We start from the raw sequence: 24,675 nt of genomic DNA, 5'->3' as shown, positions 1-24,675 counted from the left end.
TTCCTCAGGAGGCTTTGGTGAATTCTTGAGGGCACAACAGAAACACATAAGAGGTAGCAGGGAAGGCAGGACTGGGGTACATGGGGTCGCAGGGGATCAGGGGAGAGGTGAGTGGGGCTGGCCTGAGCAGGGCAGTGAGGAGACCATGACCTGGACCCAGACTCCAGCAGGGAGGTCCTGAAAAGATAATCTCAGCTGTCCTCCTGTCCCCAGGCAGGCTGCTGGTGCTCGTTCTGCTGGGCTTCAGACTCTCAGCACCTGCCCTGTCTGACCCACCCCTTCATCTCTCCATCTGCCACCAGGTCTAGTGGAGTCCCAGGAGCAGCCAGCTCAAGGTGGAAGCAGTGGCTGCCATGGATGAGGATAAGCCACCATCTGTACTGCCTGGGGAAGGTGGTGCCGCCTGGGACGCCAGCCTGGAGCCCGAGGAGGCACCCGAGGTCCAGAATGGAATGGGAGCCAGTGAGGACCTGAATAGTAGTGACAACAGCCCAGGACATGAGATAAGGCATGCCCTGGTGGACACTGAGGAGCCCACAAAGGGCCCAGACATGGCCCTCCATGGCCTCAGCCTTGGCCTCTCCCTTACCAATGGCCTAGCCCTGGGGCCAGAGTCGAACATTCTGGAAGATTCTACAGAGTCCAGGCCCTGGAGGGCTGGTGGGCTGGCGGAGGGTGAGGATGCCTCCAGGAGCCTCTGTCCAGACACTGAGGACCCTCAGCTGGGGTAAGTGGGTGTCTTGGGATAGAGGCTTACCACATTTAGCTGCTCCAATGCTATTTGGCCTCGGCCTAGCCACTTAACCTCTCGAGTTCTTATTTTTCTCATCCATAAATGGGGACATGAAATGTCCCTGGGTGTTTTGGGAGGATAGAGCCATGAGATTTCAAAGGCCACCTTCAGCCCCCCAAACCATCATGAGCTGTTTCTATGTGGGGTTGGAGGGCCGGACTCCCTCCATCCCAGGAATTAGAATTTCAAAATGCCTTCATGTAGAAGGTCATCTGGTCTATCATTCTGCTTCTTGGAGATGAGGATCTCCCAATTCTGCAACTGACCTCAGGAGAGTAGGCTTTGTGGGTTAATCCCTGTTTGCTACCCCTCACCTGAGTGCCATCTGGAAGTTCTACCAGGAATCTCACTTCAATCCTGTTTACTGGAGTTACAGCTCCATTTCTGTTATCCTTACCAGGAGGTGGGGAGATTCAGTGCCTTAGAGGTTCCAGTTGGACACAGAGGGTAGGGATGGGGCAGGGGAATGGGCTGAGAAAAGAAAGCATATGGAAGTCTTAGTGTGCATAGCTGCAGGCCCTGACCTGGACAAGCAAGTGTGCAGAAGGTGTGTGAGTGTGTGTGTGTGGCATGCATGTGTATGCCTGGCCTGTGCATTGGTGTGTGCACAGAGAAGTGTGAGCATTTTGGTGTGCATGGGTCTATGTGGTTGTCAGTGGGGGGTGTTTGTGTGTGCCTGGCCTATTCATTTGTGGGTGCACATTTGGGTTTGCACATGAGTGTGTAGGGCCAAATGTGCCTAGGTCTCCACAGGTAGGAATGTGGGTATGTGGGATCAGGTGCCCGTGTGTACCAGGTATGCCATGGCCATAAGAGCATTTCCATCCGGGCAGGTCCTAGAGCGGCCACCTGGCTGGCTGTGGGTTGCCGGCAGAGGGTTGGGGCTTCTTAGAGCACACTGTTTGTATTTAGGTGGCATATCTATTTGGGATGGCTGAAGGTGGGGGCAGATGAAGGTTTAGAGATTGGGCTGATGGTTTTTAAGCCCCTGTCAGAACCACCCCACAGGTCTGCTCAGGTGCATGGGAAGGTGGGAGATGGGAGGTAGGGGAGACCATTCATGTCTCTGACAGTGAGATGAGAGCCCCCAAGGGCAGGACTCTGTATTGCTGTTCAAGTGTCTCCAGGACCCAGCACAGGCCTGGTGGAGGTGCCTTTGCTGGGCACATTTCAAGTGTCTACTCTGGTGGCCAGGGCGGTGACCCTTCTCTCCCCTCCCCTCCTCCTGGAGGTCAGTGGAAGCAACTCCACCCCAGCCCCCTGCCAGGCATCCTGCCACTTTTTAGATTTCTGCCCTCCTCCCCACTTCCTTCTCTGGAAGGAGAAGGCCTCATGAGGCTACAGTCTCAACTTCTGCTGGGACAGGGGTGGCCAGATGGCTTGGCTCCAGCTTTTTCTCTCTCAGGTCAGTTTGTTTCTACAGGAAACACACTGGGACCAAATCTTAGACACTGGGGGGTCCAAGGAGGTGTTTGAGTGGAAGGGACCTCCAAATACAGCTAGGTCTCTGCTAGGCAGCAGGGGCTGGAGGAGAAGCCAGATCCTCAGCAGGAGACAGGGGTGCACTTCTTTGCAAATGAAGGGCCTTGATTTCTCTGAAATGGGCTGGGCTCAGCCTGCTTCTTTCTGTGTTTGTGTCTCTTCCTCTTGCTGTCTCTATGTTTCTCTCTCCCTCTCATTGTCTCTCTTTATCTCTGTTACTCTCTGTCTCTCTTATTCTCTGTCGCTCTGTCTGTTTCTCACACTTTCTCTATCTCTTTTCTTTGTCTTTTTCCTGTCTCTCTCCTATTTCTCTTCCTCTCTGTCTCTCTCTTCTTGTCTCTGTTGTGGTCTTTCCCTCTTTCAGTCTCTCTCCTCCTCCTCGCCTAACCTCCCTGCTTACCTGCGCATCTCCCCAGTGGATGAGAATCCTCCTCGGATGCCTCAGTTCAGCTGTGTGTGGGGCTCTATTATAGGGGCTGGGGATACGTCAGTGAACAGAACAGACAAAAATTCCTCCTCTCATGGGGCTAATAGTCTAGCGGGGAGATAGATAATAAATCACAAAAATAATAAATGATTATATAATATGTTAGAAGGAGGTAAGTGCTTCAGAAAAAATAAAGGAGGAAAAACGGGCTGGGGCGTTTGAGGAGAGGTCCCAGTTACAAATAGAGTGGTCAGGGCAGACCTCATCGAGAAAGGGTCAAGGGAGGAGGCTTCAGCTTGAGGGAAAAGTGCTCTGGGCCGAGGGGACAGCTGGTGCAAAGGCCTCTTCTGGGGCAGCGCAGGGCCCTGCAGGGCTTAGGCAGTGTGGTGGGCTATGGGACTGAAAAACCTCTGTTCAGTCACCCAGTGCACCATTCAGCAAGGTTTACTGAGCACCTACTGTGTGCTGGGTGCTTCCTGGCCTTGTAGGGCAAGTTGGGGGGTGCTGGGGAACAGATGGTAAATGGGCATCAGAGTCCTACCTGCTGAGAGGGGCTGGGAGGAAAGGAAAAGATGCCCTGAGGATGGAAAATACTGAGAGGGGGCCAGTGTGGTGGGTGGTGTGGACCTGCCTGGAGGTGACATTAAGGCAAAACCTGAGAGCTGGAATGTGGTCAGCCAAGCTAAGAACCTCCCAGGCTGTGGGGACAGCAACATTATGGCCATGTGTGACACTTGTTGGGGTAGGAGGATGCCCACACTGCTCTGGGAACCTGGAGGGAGCAGCGCCCCCTGGGCCAGGCTGGAGGAAGAGCCTCAGCCTCACACTCCTTCATTTAGATGCATGATGCCAACTATGGGTCAGGCATGGGTTGGGCATGGGGGACTGGGCCATGCCTGTCCTCCTCACTGCTGTATCCCAGTACCCAGCCCAGCACCTGGCACCTGGTGCTCAGTAAGTACTGGCTGAAAGAATAAACAGGACACAGTCCATGCCTGCCCCCAGCCCCCAAGGGAGCTCCCAGACCCAGATTGATGCAGTCAGCACCTGTAATGGGAGACACCCCGGGAGGATGGTGACTGGTCCTTGCATCCTGCAGGCTGGGTGGCCCCGGAGAGCCAGATGTGCGGGATGGCTTCAGCGCCACTTTTGAGAAGATTGTGGAGTCAGAGCTACTGCGGGGCACCCAGTACAGCAGCCTTGACTCCCTCGATGTGCTGAGCCTCACAGACGAGAGTGACAGCTGCGTCAGCTTCGAGGCCCCCCTCACACCCCTCATCCAGCAGAGGGCCCGTGACAGCCCTGAGCCAGGGGCTGGTTTGGGCATTGGGGACATGGGGCCTGAGGCGGACATGGGAGCAGCTGGTGGTGATGGGGAGCTGGGCAGCCCCCTGCGGCGCTCCATCTCCTGTAGTCGCTCAGAGAACGTCCTGAGCCGCCTGTCTCTCACGGCCGTGCCCAATGGCTTCCATGAAGATGGACCCCAGGGCCCAGATGGGGATGAGGATGAAGAGGAGGAGGACACAGACAAGTTGCTGAACTCAGCCAGGTAAGGCAGGGCGCAGGTTGGAAGCTGGAACCATTGAGCAGATGGGGAAACAGACCCAGAGGAGGCAAGGCAAGTTAGGGCAGTACCCAGAGTGAACAAGGTCATCATGTCTTCCTCTGCACCCAGACTTCCCACCCCAGTCCTGAGGTTCCATTCTGCTCTTCCAGGCTTTTCCAGCCCTGGTGGGGCCAGGGAGCTGTGCTGTGTGCTTGTATAGCATCTGATGGTCTCACTTGAGGCGCTCTTCTATAATTCTGACTTGATTCCTTCCTGATGCAGTGGAGTGTTTTTCCCTGCTCTGGCCCCTGCATAGGTTTTCAGAGTCCTGGGGAGACCTTCCAGCCCCCTGCTAGGGCCTCTGACCCTGGGCCTCTAGTCCCCTCCTCTCTACCCCCACTTTCCCTTTGCAGCGACCCGAGCCTAAAGGATGGCCTGTCGGACTCTGACTCAGAGCTGAGCAGCTCGGAGGGGCTGGAGCCTGGGGGCACAGACCCACTGGCCAATGGGTGCCAGGGGGTCAGTGAAGCTGCTCGCCGGCTGGCACGCCGCCTCTACCACCTCGAGGGCTTCCAGCGCTGTGATGTCGCCCGGCAGTTGGGCAAGAAGTGAGTTCCATCTCCTGTACCCCCCATCCCAGGCAAACCCAGTGTCTTCCTCAGCCTGAAGGGGTTGTGACTACTGTCAGGGGTGCCTGGTGCTCAGGGGGCTCCCAACGGTCCCCAAGAACTCCTCCTCCTGCCACTGTCCTCATTCCTGGCCTTGCCCTAAATCTATTTCCTTTCTGGGCAGCCTGGGCCAGGGCCCATGCTCTCAGGGAGGGGAGGTAGTGGTAGGGCAGCCCCTTGGGGCTAGGAGAGTGGGATGTGGCATGTGGTTACGGGGCCATGAGGGGTGGTAGTGAGGACAGAGCAGCTGGGCAGAGGCTAGTGGCCTACTTACTGGGGCCATGGAGAGAGGAGAACCTGGGCCCCAGGAGGTGGGGAAGGGGTTCCTGGCCCTCATTAAACCCCACTCACTGTCTATTGGGACTGGCTAAAGGGGCCAAAGCACAAGCCCTGGCTTCTGGATGGAGTTTGGGGGGGGGGGGGGACTAGCCAGCTGGGAGTCCTGAAGGGGGTGGGGACTGTGAGACTGGGGCAACATCTCAAGCATGTCTGACCACCAGCATGTCCAGCTGCCTTTGTCCTTCCTCCAGAATGCCTCCCAACAACCACATTAAGGCTCCCAGATGTGCGGAAGCAGGCCTGGCTCACAAGGCTAGGGGTACAGTCCAGACCCTAGACCCTAGGTTGGAGCTGACTAGGGGCTTAGGCCACAGGAAGGAGTGAGGGGGCTCTGCTCCCAGATCCCTCTCTTCTCCTTCCCTCTCACCTCTGCCACCCTCCTGCAGCCTCCACATCGCTCTGGCCTCCCAGCCCCAGCCCAGAAATCACAACTCTGAAGCCCCCACCTCTGAGCTGGGTTGTAACCTACCTCGCCAATTTATGCCATCCTCCAGGAGCCTTCATGATGGTTGATCCTTTCTGAGACTCCCTCTACAGGAGTTTTCCCATCAGCATTTCATTGTGCTTAAGTCTCTCCCATCTGAAAACAAAAATCCTTCCTCAACTGCATGTCCTCCCTCAGCCTCTTCACAGCCATGATTTCCGGGATTTCTGCCCTGGGTGGCGTCTGTCCCCTCCCCTTCTCCACATTCAGCCCCTCTGGGCTGGCTTCTTCCCCACCCCTCCTCTTCGGAAGCCCCTCTCGTCAGGGTGAGTAGCAGCCTGGTGTCTGAATCCGGTGGCTGCTACCAGACCTCACCTTATCCCCCTTCAACAGTGTTGACGCCCCAGCCACTCTTTTCTTTTTCTTTAATTAAGCTTCTTATTATGAAAATTTCAAACATATACAGAAGCAGAGAAAATAATATATTAAGCGTCCATGTACCCATTACTCAGCTTTAAAGTTACCAGCATTTTTCTATTCTTGTTTCATCTAGTCCCCCCACAGGCCCCTTCTCCAGGTGCTGAAATATTTTAAAGCATATTTTAGGCACTCTATCATTTGATCTGTAAATACTTTAGAATGTGTCTCTAACTGATAAGGATTCTTTTACCATTTCTAACAAAATAACAAAAATTTCTTAGTATCTCTAACATTCAGTCTATGTTTAATTTTCTCTGATTGTCTCAAAAAATGTTTGTTCAACTCAGGATGCAAACAAGGTCCACACATTACATTTGGCCAGTATGTCTCTTAAGTCTCTTTTAATCAACAACAGTCTGACAGTCCCTCTTTTTTTAACGCCATGTATTTGTTGAAGAAACGGAGCCATTTGTCTGGAAGAATTTTCCACGTTTTGGATTTGGTATCCTCATGGTGTTACTTCACACATTCCTCTATTTCCCAGGTCTCCTATAAATGGAGGGGAGAGCTCGGGGCTTGATTAGATTCAGGTGGAAATTTGTTATTTTTTTTTCAGCAAGAATTCATCTCTCCAGTCTTCTTGAAACACTCTCTCCCTTGGCCTCCAGGACACCACACTCCTACCTCTCTGGCTGCTGTTGCTGTTTCCTTCACTGGCTCTCTCTCCTCAGCCCACCCTTAAGAGGGGCCTTCCTCAGATTTCCGTCCTGGGTCTGCTGCCCTGTCTGTGCACCCTCCTCTCGCACACCTCATCCACCCTTCCACTGAGTTGTTATTAACCAGCTGTGGGCTGACGACTCTCACGTGGGTGCATCCAGCCCCACCTGTTGTCCTGAGTGCTGGACGTCTCCCCCAGGCACCACCTTCTTGGTCATGCCCCATACCCATTCCATCTCCATGTCCTGTGGATTCTGAAATCTCTCTCCTCCCCATCCCTTCCACCTCTCTCCTGCCAGCTACTGAAGCCCCCCAGTGGGTCTTCACTCAGCAGGTAGAGTGTTCCCAGTACACATCTGACCATCTCACTCACCCCCCCCCCCCTGCTTCAAGCCCTTCCAAATCAAGTCCCAACCCTTCCCTCGGCCCTCAGGCCCGGTTCCCTGCCTCGTTTCTTGCTGCCCCCGTTCCTGCTCTCCAGTTCTGGCTGCATGGCCCTGCTGGTAGCTTCTTGGACATGTTGTGTGGTTTCCTCTGTTGGGGACACTCTACACCATCCCACCTCCTACTCCCTTCACCTGCCTGGCTCTTACTTTCTAAGAGGCTACGAAGGTGTTGGCTAAGACATCAACTCCTCTAGGAAGTCTTCCTGACCCCCAGCCCAAGGTTGAACTGTCAGAGCCTGACTGACTAGCAGGGGGAGGCAGCTTAGGTGTGGGCAGGTCTGGATGGGGGGTCAGGGTTCCCTGGGGACCCACTGCCCACATACCCTGCATTATTTGCTGTGCCCTGATTCTGATGGACACTTCATGCTCTCCCGACAGCAACGAGTTCAGCAGGCTGGTGGCCGGGGAGTACCTCAGCTTCTTTGACTTCTCAGGCCTAACTCTGGACCGAGCACTCAGGTCAGTGGGGTTGGGATGGGACAGTGCCCACAGGGGGTACAGGTGGTGCATCTAGGTTCTTATGCTTGTTCTATCATACACTTACTGTGCAACCGTGGGCAAGTCTCTTGACCCCTCTGGGGAGGCTATGGGGAAGGCGTCATCAGGGCAGCAGCAATCCAGTGACTCAATGAGTCCCGGCTTTGTGGTAGGCGCTGATATGAAGGTGGAATGCGGTCGTGACTCTTTAGGAGAGGAAAGGGGCAAAGGGCTTGCCTGTACTGAGCACTTCCTATCTGTAGGATGGTATAGGTCTTTACACACCCTGCTGACTTCATCCTCACAACACCCCTGTGAGGTAGGTGTTATCATTCCCATTTACCAATGAAGAAACTGTAGTCCAGAGAGGTAAAGCGACTTCCCCACAGCCTTGAGGGAGGAGATGGTAAAAGGGGGATTTGATCTCAGGTCCTACTGGTGTCTGGACCCAGAGAGTAGCCCTTGGGAGGGCCAGGCCTGCACCTGGCCCCAGGGAGCGCTGGGGGTGGAATGGAGGATGCAGCCCAGTGTATAGCAGATGCTGGTGGCAGGGCCAGCAGGGAGACGTCAGGCCAGATCCCCAGCGGGAAGGGACAACAGGCTCTGAGCCAAGGGGTGGGTGGTCCACGTATGTGACGTCTTCTTGCCATGCTCCATGTGTCGCTTACACTTAAAAAAATATATTTCCCATTCTTTTTTCTCTGCTTCAGTTGGGAGATCTTTCCAGTTCACTTACCCTTTTGTTGTATCTAGTGCGTCGTTAAACCCATTTATTGAGTTTTTACTCTCTATTGTTATATTTTTCAGTTCTAGAGTTTTCATTTTATTAAAAATTTGTTTTTATAGATTCTAATTTTCTGTGGGGATTCTTCATCTTTTCACTTATTTTCTCCATCTTCCCCTCCCTTTTCTTGAATGTATTGGTCATAGTTATTTGAAAGTCCTTATCTGCTCACCCCAGTATCTGCCTCATGTAAACCATCTCTATCTGTTTCTATTGTCTCTTTTCATTCCTCTTGGTTTTCTATCATATATTTGGTCTCTCTGCATGCTTAGTAATTTTTAATTTTTATTTATTTATTTGTTTATTTATTTGCTGAGGAAGATTAGCCCTTAGCTAACATCTGTGCCAATCTTCCTCCACTTTATATGTGGGTCACCACCACAGCATGGCTGATGAGTGGTGTAGGTCCAGGCCCAAGATCTGAACCTGCGAACCTGGGCTGCCAAAGCAGAGTGTGTTGAACTTAACTACTACACCACCAGCTGGTCCCTGTAATTTTTTAATTGGATGCTGTACCTTTTGTGTAGAATTATAGTGGTTCTAGATTATTACATGTTCCTCCAGAGAGGGTCTACCCTGTCCTCTGCTGGGCACTTAGGGGCGCAGGGGTGCTCAGTCCTAATCCAACCAGGGCTGAGCTGAGGAGAGGCTGCACTGAAGTTTGGGAAGGCTCAGGGCCCACCCCCTCATGGGGTGGGGGCCTGCAGGGCTTCCCACTGGGAGCCTGGTGGTTCACTGGGGCCTCTCCCTTTGGTAGTTTTATCTCTTCAATGCGGCAAGACTCTCAAAAAAAGCCAAATGCCCCTACTTCTCAGAGGCTTTCTGCTCAGCTTTTTAGCGTCCTGCCCTTCATATATTCAGAATTTGGCGAATATCTCAAAGGGAAATCTGTGTGTCTACAGCCCCTCAAGTGTCTGGGTTTGTCACTTGAGCAACGTGAAGCTGTCACAGGTTCTGTCTCTTGCCTGTGCCTGTAATTTGCAATGGCCCCGGGAAAAAGCAGCTGCAGATCGGCCCACCTTTCCTTAACTTTCTCCTCCAGAATCTTGGTGCTTTTGGTCTTTGTTGCATCTACAGTTTTCTGATAGCTTAAAAGAGATATATTCTGTCCGGGATTCTCATCATTCTCAGTGGAAGTGTTGGTCTGCTGCAGGCTACTGTATCCTGAGCTGAGTCTGAAGTTTGTGTTGGAGTGAAGAAGCTGTTCGGTGGGTCAGCTCATGATCAGAGGACCTTGTGTGCCAGCCCGATAGACTGAGGCTTCACTGCACAGGCACCACAGAAGCTGCTGGGTGTAAATCAGTGTTTGGGGAGGCAGTGCTGGCAGTAGGGTGCTGGTGGCCTTGGATCCAGAGGTGTGCAGACTTCCAAAGAGGGTCAGGTGGGAGAGGACAAGGCCTGAGGTTGGGCACTGGGGCTAGAGGAAGGGTGGGTGGGAGAGGTTGCACAGAAGATATAGTAGAGTGGCTGGTGGTGTCAAGATGCAGGGGAGAGAGTAGACAGTGGGGAGGCTGACCTTGGGGGCAGCCTGAGAGTTTGGTGGCGGCTGAGCTGGGTTGGGGCTTGGTGAAGACCCCCGGGCAAGAGGTGTTTGGGCTGGGGAGTAAAAGCTAGGATGGATGGCTCATAGCTGGACAGGCTAAAGTGGGGATGGGGGAAGGGTCTTAGAAAGTTCTAGTGGAGTGTGAGGAGAAGAGAGAGGGGCCAGAGCTCGTGGCCAGATGGGGGGAAGAGAACAGGGAGCAGGAAAGACAGATGGAGGAACAGTAGATGGCAGACAGAGGGTTTTGTACTGCACTTGATTGATTGGGATTGAATTACAGGGTGGTCTGCAGTTTTGGATGCCTTGAGAAGCCTCAGAGGGTAAGGGCTGACCAAGATGTGGCTCACAGGTCCCAGGGTGCCTTAGGAGCAGTATGAAAGAAGATAAAGCAAAGTGGGGTTACAGAAACCAGTGAACCATAGCAAAATTAGGAACAAACTGGCTTCATGAACCCAGGACAGGTAGAGGCCCAAAATGGCTCAGCTTGTAATTTCCCTTTTCAAGAAGGGGTATGCCCAGGCCCCAAGGTGAGGGACCCTGGCCCCATCTCCCAGCCCCTCTGGTTTGGGGATCAGCTGCCAGGGGCCCTGAGAGGCAGTAACCTTTGAAGTGGTCCTTAAGGGGGATTCAGAGCTGCCCCGCTGAGGAAGGAAGGGCCTTCCGGGCAGGGCCACCCTGCTCAGAGTCACGGAGGAGTGAACATGCCTGTCCTGTCCAGGGTGTGAAGATGGTGTGGGGAGGCAGCCGGTGGGTGTGAGGTTGGAGGAGCAGCAGGGAGGTGGTGTGGACAGCAAGGACCAGAAATGAGAAGCTTGGACGTTGCTCTGAGGGCTCTGGGGAGCCAGTGATGGGTTTTAAGCAGGGGCAAGTCTTGACTGCATGTGTGTTTAGAAAGAGCACTCAGCGTTGCAGGGAGGATGTGTTAGGGCCGTGCAGGGGGTGTACCTGTTAGGAGGCTGTTGCAGAGTTCCTGGGTGTATGATGAGGACAGAGGAGGAGGGATTGAGATCTAGGGTGAAGAACAAACCATCGAGACTTGGGGACAGCTCAGACTTGGGGTGAGAGAAGAGTGAGGGAGGCTAGGGTTGGGCCTGGGGCTCAGCTGGGGGCACATCAAGTGAGGAGTGGGAATGACTGAGGAAGAGCAGTCTTAGGGGCAGGCATCACCATCTGGGCCCAGGCATAGAGGAGGGAGCGAGAAGCAGGCATTTACCCCAAAGAAGAGCTGATGCTGGCACTGAGGTGCTCATCTGTGTTTTTTCTTCACAATCTGTCCCCTGCCTACTTCCAAAAGGGCCCTGGAGGGCGATGAAGGCTGACACTCTAAAGTCTGCCAGGCCCCCTGGCCTCCACTCTCCAGAGGCTGTCCCAGGGACCAGAGTGCCTCCCTGGGCCCAGATGCTGGGGCACTGGAGCGTTGATCTCCTTGGGTAGATGTGTGTATGTGTGGTGGGTGCCTCCTACCCTGGGTGAGGACCCAGACTGACTCATGGGCTCTGGGAGGCCCTCAGTATCCTTGAATTGTCCTCCAGAACCTTCCTGAAGGCCTTCCCGCTGATGGGGGAGACACAGGAGCGCGAGCGTGTTCTTACGCACTTCTCCCGCCGGTACTGCCAGTGCAACCCTGATGACAGCACCTCAGAAGGTATGGCCACTTGCCCTACTCTGCCTGACCCCCGCCTCCCAGCCTGGCCCTGGCTTCATCCTGCCCCTGGTCCACCTGCCCCAGTGTCCTGCTCAATAAACATTGAGTGAATGAACTATGGCATATGTAAAGGGGTCTGCCTGCTGAGCAAGAGACCCCCCCAAATGTCTTACCCATTGTTGTTCCCTGTGCCTGAGAGTCCTCCATCCTAGATTCAGACCTTTGGGTCTTCATCCTCCTTAGTCCCCTGTCTCACTGCTGATTCTTGGTGTGGTGGGAGTCCTGGCCTGGAGGTCTGGGTCAGGGCCCTCTTAGGGCAGTGACCTATGAATGGACCTGAGTCCCAGGAACTGGGGGATGAGGCTAGTTATTGGAGGAGACACAGGTTATGGCAGAGACATGGCCCAGGACCCAGAGAATTCTTGGGTCTTCTGAGGTTTGAGGTGAGTTTGGCCCTAGGAAGCAAGTGTCTGGGCTAGAACAGACCCAGGGTGATCAGGTCTCCTCTGAGGGAGGGGTTGGCCCTGACCCCTGGCAGGCAAGTGAGTCCAGTGCTGCAGTGGGACAAGGAGTGTCACAGGCCTTGGGCCCTGAGGTGCATTCAGCAGCTGGCTGGCCTCTTCCTGTCTCAAAGCCTCTGAGCTGGCTCTGTCAGGAGATAGGTGGGTGGCTGGGACTGGGAATGAGTGGGTCCTCACACTGAAGATGCCACCATCTCTGATTTAGACGGAATCCACACCCTCACCTGTGCGCTGATGCTGCTCAACACGGACCTGCACGGACACGTGAGTTGGGGAGGCAGGGAGGGGGAGTGTCCTCTCACCGACCTGCCCCGAGTTGCCCAGGGGCTGGCTTTCTCCAGCCTCCTGCCTGAGGCCTCTTGCTCAGTGGCCATGCTTCTTTTAGCAGGCTTGGGAGTTGGGCAGCTTGGCTTCCAGACTTGGCCCTTCCTTGGTTTATCCACTTGAGACCTGCCCGTGTCCCCACCCAAAAGGGGCAGTGAGAAGAGCTGAGGCACGTGGAATTTTAGGATGTGCTCAATACGATGGGCAGCCCTAGCTGTGTCCATGCCAGACTTTGCTAAAAGATTGTGTGCTCTTCCTACCTCTTGTCCCACAAGCCCAAATGTAGCCCCATTTGTGTGCCACACTCCAGGCAGCTCCTACCAGTCAAATGGTAGGTTCCCTCAAGAGGCATTCTCATCACCCCCACCACTCACCAGGCAAACAGAGAAGGGACAAGTGGGTGCCCTGGGCTGTGAGGCTGTGTCTGGCCCAGGCCCTGGGCTGTCTCAGTGCTGCTTGGGACTTAATAACTCCTTCTTCTTTCCTCTATCTGCTCCGGGGACCCCCTCTTTGGGCTCTCTTGCCCTCCCTCAGGTGGTAAGTGTAGCTGGTGTTGTGCATGCCTGGTGAGCCTAGACCCCCCATCTCCATGTCCTCCTTCTGTGTCCCCCATCACCCCATCTGGCTCCACCAATCACTGCCCCATCATTGCTCACCCAGGGGTGGTCAGAGCCCCGTGCTGGGTTGGGGATATTTCAGTTACTCATGGGGACAACAGGCCAGCCTGTCTATTTCTGGAGTTAACTAGGAAAGTCCAGGGCATGTAGGATGGAATAAAAAGCTGGGATGAACCCGACTTCAGACTTGCCTCTGTGTGATAGCTCTGTGGCCCTGGCCAAGACACTTGCCCTCTCTGGGTCTCAGGTTCTGCATGTGTGAGGTGGGAATAATGATTTCTGCCAGTGTCCTGGGGAGGACTGAGAGAGGTAGTATACACAAGACCAAGTATTAGAGTCTGGCTCCTAGTAAGGATTTTACTATGAATTAGATTATTACGTAAGAATAACAATAGTATTCACTACTAATATTAAAATTTAAATGATGGAGAGCCCAAAGGCCCAGCCTGCAGATTCCTGCAGGGTCAAGAATGACAAGGCCACAGTCTGATGGCAGCCTGGGTGGGCGTGGGCACATTGGGGCACCTAGCCTGGGGAGGGTGAGAGCTTTGGTGACCTTGGCAGGAAGAGTAGTTGTGGGACAACTCCAGTTATGTCCACCTGGGCCAGTGGCCTGACTGTGGATGGGAGAGAAGACATGCATATTCCACGGGCATGTCACCAGAGCTAACGCCCATTAACTGGCTAATGTTCCCCCAAGACGGCTCACTCTGTTTGTTTATGGAGAGCAGGTGTTGCTGGCGTATCTTGAGAGGAGCACTAAACACACCTCTCCTCTCCCCAGCCCCACCCTTGGCCAGGCCCCAGGGCAGTCTCAGGACCCAGTCGCTGATATGCCAAGCCCTGGCTGCCTCTCCCCGTGGCTAAGAACTGCCAGCGAGGGCAGCTGCCACTATCCAGTGAACCCTCAGGTGGAGAATACCCTCCAGCTTGGTGGGCCTGCGCTGCCCGTGGCCCCACATTAATGTCCACAGCTGAAGAGAAACATCAGCACCTTCACAGATTAGAAGTGGGTGGGGCAGCATAGTTCCTATTTGCGGCCAAGAGACATTGAGGACCCTGACTTTCTCTCTGGAGGCAGTATTGCTCGATGCTCGGGAGCAAGGGTTCTGGGTGGGAGCCCTCTCTATTTCTCCACATGACAGCTGTGTGGCCTGGGGGGAGTTATTTATCTCACTGAGCCTCAGTTTCTCCCGGTGTAAAGTCCCTGTGGGGGCTTCAGGAGACAGCACTGATAAAGCACTTGGCCCAGCGCCTGGTTGTTGCAGTTCCTGTGAGCTCTTCAAAGGACCCATGGGAAATGGAATTCTTTTCTGCTGGGAGACGGAAGCTGTGGGCACAGGTTAGAGTGTCAAGGGCAGGCTGGGAGGCCCGATTGACCCAAGTGGGGGAGGGACGGAGGAGCTGGGAACTTGGAGGCCCCCAATCATCCACCTCCTTCAGCTTTGGAATGATCTGGATTCATGTCTTTTTTTTTTTTCTTTTCTGAGTACATGTGTTTTTGCCTGGTTGTTGTTATATTTTAAATCAGATAACCTACCCAGTATGATTTCACTTCTTTGCAATTTGTCAAGTCTTGCTTTTCTGTCCAGAGAGAGATCAATTTTAGTAGATATTTCACGTGGACTTGAAAAGAAAGTGTATTCTGCAATTCTTGGTTGTAGTGTTCTGCATGCCAATAAGGTCGTCTTTTAATTGTGTTGGAAAAATCTTATATATCCTTAGCGATTTTTTTTTTAAGATTGGCACCTGAGCTAACAACTATTGCCAATCTTCTTTTCTTTTTCTGCTTTTTCCTCCCCAAATCCCCCCAGTATATAGTTGTATATTGTTTTTAGTTGTGGGTCCTTCTAGGTGTGGCATGTAGGATGCTGCCTCAGCATGGCTTGGTGAGTGGTGCCATGTCCTTGCCCAGGATCCGAACCCGCGAAACCCCGGGCTGCCGAAGTGGAGTGTGCGAACTTAACCACTCGGCCACGGGGCCGGCCCCTCATGATTTTTTAAATTATGTTAAAATACATGTCATAAAATTTACCATTTTAACCATTTTAAAGTGTGCAATTCAATGGAATTAAGTACTTCCACATGATGTGAAACCGTCATCACTTTTTAGTTCCAGAACTTTTCATCACCCCAAAAGGAAACCCTGTACCTATTAGCAGTCAATCCTCATTCTCTCCTCCCTCCAGCCCCTGGCAACCACTAATCTGCTTTCTGTCTCTATGGATTTGCCTATTCTGGATATTTCAAGTAAATGGAATCATACAGTGTGTAGTTTTGTGTCTGGCTTCTTTCATTTAGCATAAAGTTTTGAAGGTTCATCCATGTTGTAGCACGTATCAGTATTTCATTCCTTTTTATGGCTGAATAATATTCCATTGCATGATATACCACAGTTTGTCCATTCATCTGTTGATGGATATTTGAATTGTTTCCACCTTTTGGTTATTGTAAATAGTGCTGCTAGGAACATTTGTGTGCAGGTTTTTATTTGAACACCTGCTTTCAATTCCTAGGAGTACACTAGCTGGGTCTTGTGGTAATTCTATGTTTAACTTTTTGAGGAACTGTGAAACTGTTTTCTGTAGTGGCTGAACTGTTTTAAATTCCAACCAGCAATGTATGAGGGTTCCAGTTTCTCCATATCCTTGCCAACACTTATTTTCCTTTTTTTTTTTTTTTTTGTAAATTATAGCCTTCCTAGTGGGTAGGTTTTGGTTTTTATTTGCATTTCCCTAATGACTAATGATGTTGGACATCTTTTCATGTGCTTGTTGGCCATCTGTATATCTTCTCAGGGGAAATGTCTATGCAAATTCTTGCCCCCCCTTGTTTTGATTTTTAAAAATTTATTTAAAAAAATTATGGTAGGGGGCTGGCCCCGTGGCCAAGTGGTTAAGTTTGCGCACTCTGCTTTGGCAGCCCAGGGTTTCACCAGTTCGAACCCTGGCCGTGGACGTGGCACTGCTCATCAAGCCACACTGAAGTGGCATCCCACATGCCACAACAAGAAGGACCCACAACTAAAAATACACAACCATGTGCCAGGGGGCTTTGGGAGAAAAAGGAAAAATAAAACCTTAAAAAAATTATGGTAAAATACACATAAAATTTACCATCTTAACTATTTTTAAATGTATAGGTTAGTAGTGTTGTCTGTTCACACTGTTATGCAGCCAATCTCCAAAACTTTTTCACTTTCCCAAACTGAAACTCTATACCCATTAAACAACTCTGCATTTCCCCCTCCCCCCAGCCCCTGGCAACCACCATTCCATTTTCTGTCTCTGTGAATTTGACTGCTTTAGATACTTCTTATAAGTGGAATCATACAGAATTTGTGTTTTTGGGATTAGCTTGTGTCATTTAGCATATCTTTAAGGTTAATCCATGTTGTAGTATGTGTCAGAATTTCCTTCCTTTTTAGGGCTAAATAATATTCCATTGTATGTAAATCCCACACTTTGCTTCTATGTTCATCTGCTGATAGGATGCTTCTGCCTTTTAGCCATTGTGAGTAATGCTGCTGTGAACATGGTGTGCAAATATTTTTTCAAGACTCTGTTTTCAATTCTTTTGTGTGTCTATTTAGAAGTAGTATTGCTGAATCATATGGTAGTGTTATTTTTAACTTTTTGAAGAACAGCCATACTGTTTTCCATAGAGACTGCACTATCTTACATTCCCACTAGCAATGCACAAGGTTCCAATTTCTCCACATCCTCACCAACACTTTTGTTTTTTGATAGTAGTCATCCTAAAGGGTGTGAAGTGATATCTCATTGTGGTTTTGATTTGTATTTCCCTAATGATTAGTGATGTTGAGCATATTTTCATGTGCTTGTCGCCCATTTACATGTCTTCTTTGGAGAAGTGTCTATTCAAGTCTTTTGCCCATTTTTAATTGCATTTTTTGTCTTTTTGTTGTTGAGTTGTAAGAGTTCTTTATATTTTCTCGATACTAGACCCTTATCAGATATATAGTTTGCAATTTTTTCTCCATTCTGTACATTGTCTTTTCACTCTCTTGATAGTGTCTTTTGATACACAAAAGTTTTAAGTTTTGATGAAGTCCAATTTATCTATTTTTTCTTTTGTTGCTTGTGCTTTTGGTGTCTAAGAATCCATTGCCAAATTCAGGGTCATGAAGGTGTACCCCTATGTTTTCTTCTAAGAGTTTTATAGTTTTAGCTCCTATGTTTAGATCTTTGATCCATTTTGGTATATAGTGTGAGATAAATGTCCAACTTCATTCTTTTGCTTGTGGATAGCCTATTGTCCCAGCACCATTTGTTGAAGAGACCATTTTTCCTCCATTGAATGTTCTTAACACACTAGTCAAAAATCAATTGGCCATAGATGTATGGGTATATTTCTGGACTCTTAATTCTATTCCATTGATCTATATGTCTATTGTTATGCCATTGTCCCACTGTTTTAATTACTGTAGCTTTGGAGTAAGTTTTGAAATCAGGAAGGCTGAGTCTTCCAACTTTGTTATTCTTTTCCAAGTTTGTTTTGGCTCTTGGGATCCCCTGTGATTCCCTATGAATTTGAGGATAAGCTTTTACCTTTCTGCAAAAAACGGCCTTTGGGATTTTGATAGAGATTGCGTTGAACCTATGGGTCAGTTTGGGGAGTATTACCATCTTAACTGTATCAAGTCTTCCAATCCATGAACAAGGGATGTCTTTTTTTTTTTTTTTAAAGACTTTATTTTTCCTTTTTCTCCCCAAAGCCCCCTGGTACAAAGTTGTATATTTTTAGTTGTGGGTCCTTCTAGCTGTGGCATGTGGGACCCCGCCTCAGCATGGCCTGACAAGTGGTGCCATCTCTGTGCCCAGGAACCAAACCTGTGAAACCCTGGGCTGCTGCAGCAGAGTGCGCCAACTCAACCACTCTGCCACGGGGCCGGCCCCTTAAAGATTTTATTTTTCCTTCTTCTCCCCAAAGCCCCTGGTACACAGTTGCATATTTTTTAGTTGTGGATCCTTCTAGTTGTGGCATGTGGGATGCTGCCTCAGCATGACTTGATGAGCGGTGCCATGTCCGCGCCCAGGATCTGAACCTGCGAAACCCTGGGCCGATGAAGCAGAGCACGCAAACTTAACCACTCGGCCGTGGGGTTGGCCTCCAGGGATGTCTTTCTATTTATTTAGGTATTTAATTTCTTTCAGGAATCTTTTATAGTTTTCAGTATACAAGTCTTTCACTTATTTGGTTAAATTTATTCCTAAGTATTTTAATCTTTTTGATGCTATTGCAATTGGAATTGTTTTCTTAAATTCATTTTATGATTGTTCATTACTAACACATAGAAATACAATTGATTTTTGTATGTTGTATGTTGATCTTGTATTCTTCAACTTTGTTGAATTTGTTTATTAGCTCTAATAGTTGTTTTGTAGTTTCTTTAGGATTTTCTCTATATAAGATCATGTCATCTGGGAATAGAGATAGATTTGCATCTTCCTTTCTAATTTGGATGGCTTTTAATTATTTTTCTTGCCTAATTGCTCTGGCTAGAACTTCCAGTACAATGTTGAATAGAAATTGGAAAGTGGCTATCCTTGCCTTGTTCCTAATCTTAGGGGAAAAGCTTTCTGTCTTTCACCATTGAGTAGGAGGATAGTTGTGGGTTTTTCATAAAAGCCCCTTATCATGTTGAGGAAGTTCCCTTCTATTCCTAGTTTGTTGAGTGTTTTTACTATGAAAAGGTGTTGGATTTTGTCAAACGCTTTTTCTGCAGTTGAGATGATCATGTGGTTCCCCCCCTTCATTCTGTTAATATGATGTATTGATTTATAGATTTTTGTATGTTGAACCACCCTTGCATTACTGGGCTATATTCCACTTGGTCATGGTTTATAACCCTTTAATATGCTGCTGGATTCTGTCTGCTTGTATTTTGTTTAGGATTTTTGCATTTATATTCATAAAGGCTATTGTTCTGTAGTTTTCTTGTGATGTCTTTGTCAAGTTTTGGTATCAGGGAAATGCTGGGCTTCTAGAATGAGTTAGGAAGTATTCCCTCTGCTTCATTTTTTCTGGAAGAGTTTGAGAAGTATTGGTGTTAATTTTTCTTTAAATGTTTGGTAAATTTCACTAGTGAAGCCACCTGGTCCTGGGCTTTGCTTTGTTGTGAGGTGTTTGATTATTAATTCAATCTCTTTCCTTGTTATAGGTCTATTCAGATTTCCTATTTCTTCTTGAGCCAGTTTTGGTAGTTTGTGTGTTTCTAGGAATTTGTCCATTTCCTCTAGGTCATCTAATCTGTTGGCATTAGTTAATTGTTGTTAACTAATTAATTGTTTAGTATTCTTGTTCTTCCTGTTACTGAGAGAGCAGTGTTAAAATACCTAACCAAGTTGTAAATATGTCTTTCTCCTTTTGGTTCTATCAATTTTTGTCTTTTATCTTTTGAGACTATGTTATTAGGTGCATACGAATTTAGGATGCTTATATCTTTTGGTAGATTGACCCTTTTATCATTATTAAATGTCTCTCTTTATCTCTAGTAGTGCTTCTGGCCTTCAAGTCTATTTTGTCAGACTTTTTATCTCTTGTATCATATACTTGAAGAAAAAAATCAAGTCTCATAATCTTTGCCTTTTAATGTGACGATTTAATGAATTACTAATATATTTGAGTTTAGACATACCAGGTTACTTTTCTTTCTCTCTCTCTCTTTTTTTTTTTTTGATTTTGGAGTTGGTTCTTTGTATTCCTTGATCACATGATCGAAATTTTTTTTTTTTTTGGTGAGGAAGGTTGGTCCTAAGCTAACATCTGTTGCCAATCTTTCTCTCTTTTTTTTTCTCCCTGAAGTCCCAGTACATAATTGCATATCTTAGTTGTAGGTCATTATAGTTCTTCTATGTGGGATGCCACCACAGCATGACTTGATGAGCAGTGAGTGGGGCTGCGCCTGGGACCGGAACTAGGGAATCCTGGGCCGCCAAAGTGGAGCACATGGACTCAGCCACAGCACCAGCCTGCTTGTTTTCTCTTTGACTCACATGTTCTATTGTCCTTTTTTTTTTTTTTTTTTAAAGATTTTATTTTTTCCTTTTTCTCCCCAAAGCCCCCCGGTACATAGTTGTGTATTCTTCGTTGTGGGTTCCTCTAGTTGTGGCATGTGGGACACTGCCTCAGCGTGGTCTGACGAGCAGTGCCATGTCCGCACCCAGGATTCGAACCGATGAAACACTGGGCCGCCTGCAGCGGAGCGCGCGAACTTAACCACTCTGCCACGGGGCCAGCCCCTCTATTGTCCTTTTTTGTCCTCCTTTCTCGCCTGCTTGTGGATTATTTAAGTATTTTTTGGGATTTCATTAGCTTGTTAGTTGTGCATTCTTTTAGAATTCTTTTTGTGGTTTGCAATATGCCTCCTTGACTTATCAAAGTGCTTTTACTGCTTCCTGGACAATGAAATTACCTTGAAACATTTTAACTCCATTTATTGTGCTCTAAACTTATATACTACTGTTATCATGTTTTTAACTATTATATCTCTCTATTTTATTCCTCAGAAAACTTTATTATTGCTTTACACAATCAATATTCATTTAAATTTAGCCACCCTTTTTGTTGCTCTTCATTCCTTTCTGCTTCTCCATGCTTCCCTCTGGGATGATTTTCCTTCTTTCTGAAGAACTCTCTTTAGTATTCCCTTTCTTTTTTTTCCCCTGAGAAAGATTTACCCTGAGCTAACATTTGTTGCCAATCTTTCTGTTTTTGCTGAGGAAGATTGTCCCTGAGCTAACGTCTGTGCCAGTCTTCCTCTATTTTGTATGTGGGACGCTGCCACAGCATGGCTACCAACAAGTGGTGTAGGTCCGCACCTGGGAACCGAACCTGAGCCGCTGAAGCGGACTGTGCCAAACTTAACCACTAGACCCTAGGGCTAGCCCCACTATTTCTTTTCTTAATTTCAACTTCTTTGTTGAAATATGACTGGGGTGTTTCCAAGGGCCCCTTGTCCTTGGTGGGTCCTGAGCTCCAATTTTTGTTCTCCAGTCCTATAAGACCACTCAGTGCTCAGGCTTTTGGCCACTACTTGTGAATTGACAGATGCTTCAAGGAGAAAAGCTGCTCCTTGTTGGGCTCACCTCTCCATACGTCCATTCTCTGCAGAATCTTTACTCATGAAGTCCTCACTGCTTGTATATTTCTCTAATGCCTCCACACAGATGTCTTATTAATATTTTGACCAGCAGTTGTTTCTGCTGGGGAGGTTCATCTGCAACAAGATAGTCTTCTGTTGCTAGGATTGGAAACCTTGCCTGGTTATTTTTTGATTTTGCACTCCTGACTGATGGCTGGGGAACATTCAGTGTGTGTGGAACTCAGACAAAATTGTCAACATTGCCCTCATACTCCTCTATTATGAATGCACATGTAAGTGGCTGTATATACATGTATACATACATACATATATGTACATGTAAAATATACACATAAACATATGAAACACACTATATCAAGACACACAAAGGATCTTTTCTCCTTAACCTTTTGGAAAAGGTGTGGAAAATTCTTGCTTGTCAGCGACTTATAAACTCTTATATCATTGTTTTCTGAATTATTTTCTGTGGTGTGTGAATGTGCCATGTGACGTTAATAGATTCTCTTCGCTAAAATAGTGCCAAGGTCAATAAATTTGGGAATCTGTACATGGAATCCTCTCCTTGGAGACTCTCAACACATGTAATCATGTTAAAGATTCTGAAGCGTGTAAATAAACTTATTTGATTATGAAATCCTTTTTAGGGGGAATACCTATTCCCATCTGTAGGTAAATCGTGGGAAACACAGCCTTATAGCAAACCTAAATTCACGAGTCCCACACCAGTAAGTATCTGGTGTTCAAGGGTCTTCGTCTTCACAAAGATGAAGTGCTATCCAGTGTTTCCTCAAATGTGGATACTGCAAGGACAGTCTGAAGGTATGCACATCAGGTGTTGGGTTTGGAGGGCTGGAGCCCCTTTGCTAACTCAGTGGTTAAAAAAAGAAGGCAGAACTTGGGGGTACACGCATTCCCAGCTTTTTGGGTCTCCTGGAGTAAAACCATCTGCTTGGGTTTCCTTGGTCCCAGCCCAGCTCAGCATGGGGTACCCATGTGTGTGGGTGGAAATTAATTTTTGATTCTCATAAGACCAAACTCTCCCTCACTTCACCTACCTCTTGGAGGTCTTGCTGCCCCTCTGTACAGGTGAGAGGGTGAGACAGTTGTGACGGAATACACAGAGCTTCTGCTCAGGAGCCAAGAGGCCTGGGTTCAAGTCCTGGTGCTGTGTGACCTTGGGAGAGTTAACCATGGAGTAGCGGGTGAGAGCATGGGCTTTGGTGTCAGACACACTCAGCCCTACCACTTCCTTGCTGTGTGATCATGGGCACATCACTTTACCTTCCTGCACCTCAGTTTCCTTACCTGTCAAATGGGGATGATGGTAACACCCACCTCACCTTCTCCTTGTTGTGAGAAGGAAACATGATAATGCATGTCCAGTACAAAATCTGGAACATAGCAGGCACCTGGCAAATGTCAACTATTACAATACTTCATCCAACCTGACTCCCTCATCTGGGTTTGAGGAGAACCCCAACCTCTCATGATGCTTGAGGATCAAATAGAATCTTGAATGTGAAAAAGAGTTTTTTAAACTCTTGGAGGCAAAGGGAAATCCAGGCAGTTTTTTTTCATTACTGCCCTTGATGCTGCCTCATCCCTTCTGGCTGGGCAGGGCAGGGTGTGGGGACCACACCAGCCTCCGTCCCTACTCTCAGGCAGAACCATTTCTCCATTACAGAACATTGGCAAGAAGATGTCCTGCCAGCAATTCATTGCCAACTTGGACCAGTTGAATGATGGCCAAGACTTTGCCAAAGACCTGCTGAAGGTATAACCTGCTAAGGGTCCCAATGTGCCCAGCTGTGCCAGGGGTGGGTGAAGAGGAGAGATGTCTCTGCCCCACTAAGTCCTGATATTCATATTTTTCATACTGGAGTCAGGGCCACCACGACTTTGGGACGGAGTTAGAGACCATCCAGCTCAACATTTGACTATAGTGTGGTCCTTGAGTTAGGGAGAAGGGTAGGCTTTGTGAGATTTGTTTTCAGCACTCCATTATCATCATTGCTGTCATGGTAATCATCAACACTGCCACAACTGCCACCGCTATCACCACCACCACCACCACCATACTCATCACCACAGGGAAAAGTCCACTCATTCCTCCAACATCACAGGCATTAAGGGAACATACTTTTTTTTTTGAGACTAAAGCCCAGGGTGGAACTCTGGTCCTTCAAGGCTGGTCAGTTCTTGGCCTTGGAGCAAGAGGAGCAGGTCTTTTGGGGTAGATGATAAGTTCAGTTTTAGATAGTGTGTTCGAAGGACCTGATGATACCAGGTGGGAAGTTGGATAGTGAATCTAGAGGTTAAAAAATAGAACATTGTCTCCATCACTCTTCTTATCATAATTATCTTTTCCCCGTCAAGAAGCACTTGTAAGTATATATTTGTAAGTGAGATCAAATAATCCAGTCCCACCACCCACCTATCCGCTTCTCCTGATCTTCTACCCATCTACCCATCCTCCCATCTACCCACCCACCAACTCAATCATTCACGTGCCCATACACCTACCCATTCACCCATCACCCACACATAGACTCCCTATACCCCTAAACACTCACCTGTACACATTCCACATCCATTCATCTATCCACCCACCTACTCATTTCCCCACCTATTCATATTCAATTCAATCTACCCACCAACCCACTCATATTCAAATCTATCCACCTAGTCATCTACCCAATCATCCACCCACACATCCCCCATTCATTCACCCATCCAACAAACATCTATGAATGAAACACCCACTTTGCCCTACTGGCTGAAAAGGTGCTCTCTCACTGAATCCGCATTGCTAGAAGTAGATGGAGATTTCTTTGATTCTTCATCTGACCTCTTCTCCCTCTTTACCCTTCTCCCAGACCCTTTACAACTCCATCAAGAATGAAAAGCTGGAATGGGCCATGTGAGTAGTGCCTATGGGCACAGGTATGGGGAGACTGAATCACTGGGAGAGGGAAGGGACGGTGGCTGGGGTTGTAGGGAAGTCACTCCTGCCCCTCTCCATGGTGCTGATCTCTCCCAACCCAGGGCCCTGGTGACCACTGTCCAACTGGCCAGCATCTGATGTTGAGTTCCCCTTTGGGCTCGCTTTCTATCTTGATAAAAAGTGTGCAGTGTTTACACTGCTGTGGAATAGATTGAATTGTGACTTTAGTTCCATGATGTCTACAACTGGTTTTCTGTGCTAGGGATATTGCCACTATTCTCAATGATAACTCCTTCCCCTTTGGGAGGTAGGTAGGCAGGAGGCATGGGTCCCCCTTTAACCCAAGAATATGACCATATTTAGGTGACAACTTTTCTTGGCAGTAGGGAGGGGTGACTTCTCCATAACTTCTTCCCCTGCAATGGCAGTG

At 48.7% G+C, this 24,675-nt stretch overlaps 1 protein-coding gene across 29 annotated transcripts in view; it reads left to right on the top strand.

Moving 5' to 3' along the window:
• PSD2 (pleckstrin and Sec7 domain containing 2) overlaps positions 1-24,675 on the top strand; it is a 53,184-nt gene that overhangs the window by 19,380 nt on the left and 9,129 nt on the right. For 19 of the 29 annotated variants that reach the window (XM_070234126.1, XM_070234123.1, XM_070234122.1 and 16 more), the window contains 8 exons: positions 303-727; positions 3,802-4,251; positions 4,662-4,856; positions 7,641-7,721; positions 11,599-11,711; positions 12,438-12,496; positions 22,986-23,075; positions 24,178-24,221. In XM_070234126.1, the coding sequence (XP_070090227.1) occupies positions 354-727; positions 3,802-4,251; positions 4,662-4,856; positions 7,641-7,721; positions 11,599-11,711; positions 12,438-12,496; positions 22,986-23,075; positions 24,178-24,221 (1,406 nt within the window). In that variant the 5' untranslated portion in view covers positions 303-353. Of the gene's footprint in view, positions 1-302; positions 728-3,801; positions 4,252-4,661; positions 4,857-7,640; positions 7,722-11,598; positions 11,712-12,437; positions 12,501-22,985; positions 23,076-24,177; positions 24,222-24,675 lie in introns of all 29 variants that reach the window. The other 10 variants (XM_070234112.1, XM_070234113.1, XM_070234116.1 and 7 more) reach the window with 1 other exon arrangement.

Source organism: Equus caballus, chromosome 14 (genome assembly GCF_041296265.1).
Source record: "Equus caballus isolate H_3958 breed thoroughbred chromosome 14, TB-T2T, whole genome shotgun sequence".
Taxonomy (NCBI): Eukaryota; Metazoa; Chordata; class Mammalia; order Perissodactyla; family Equidae; genus Equus; species Equus caballus.
This window is presented reverse-complemented; position numbering and strand designations above follow the sequence as displayed.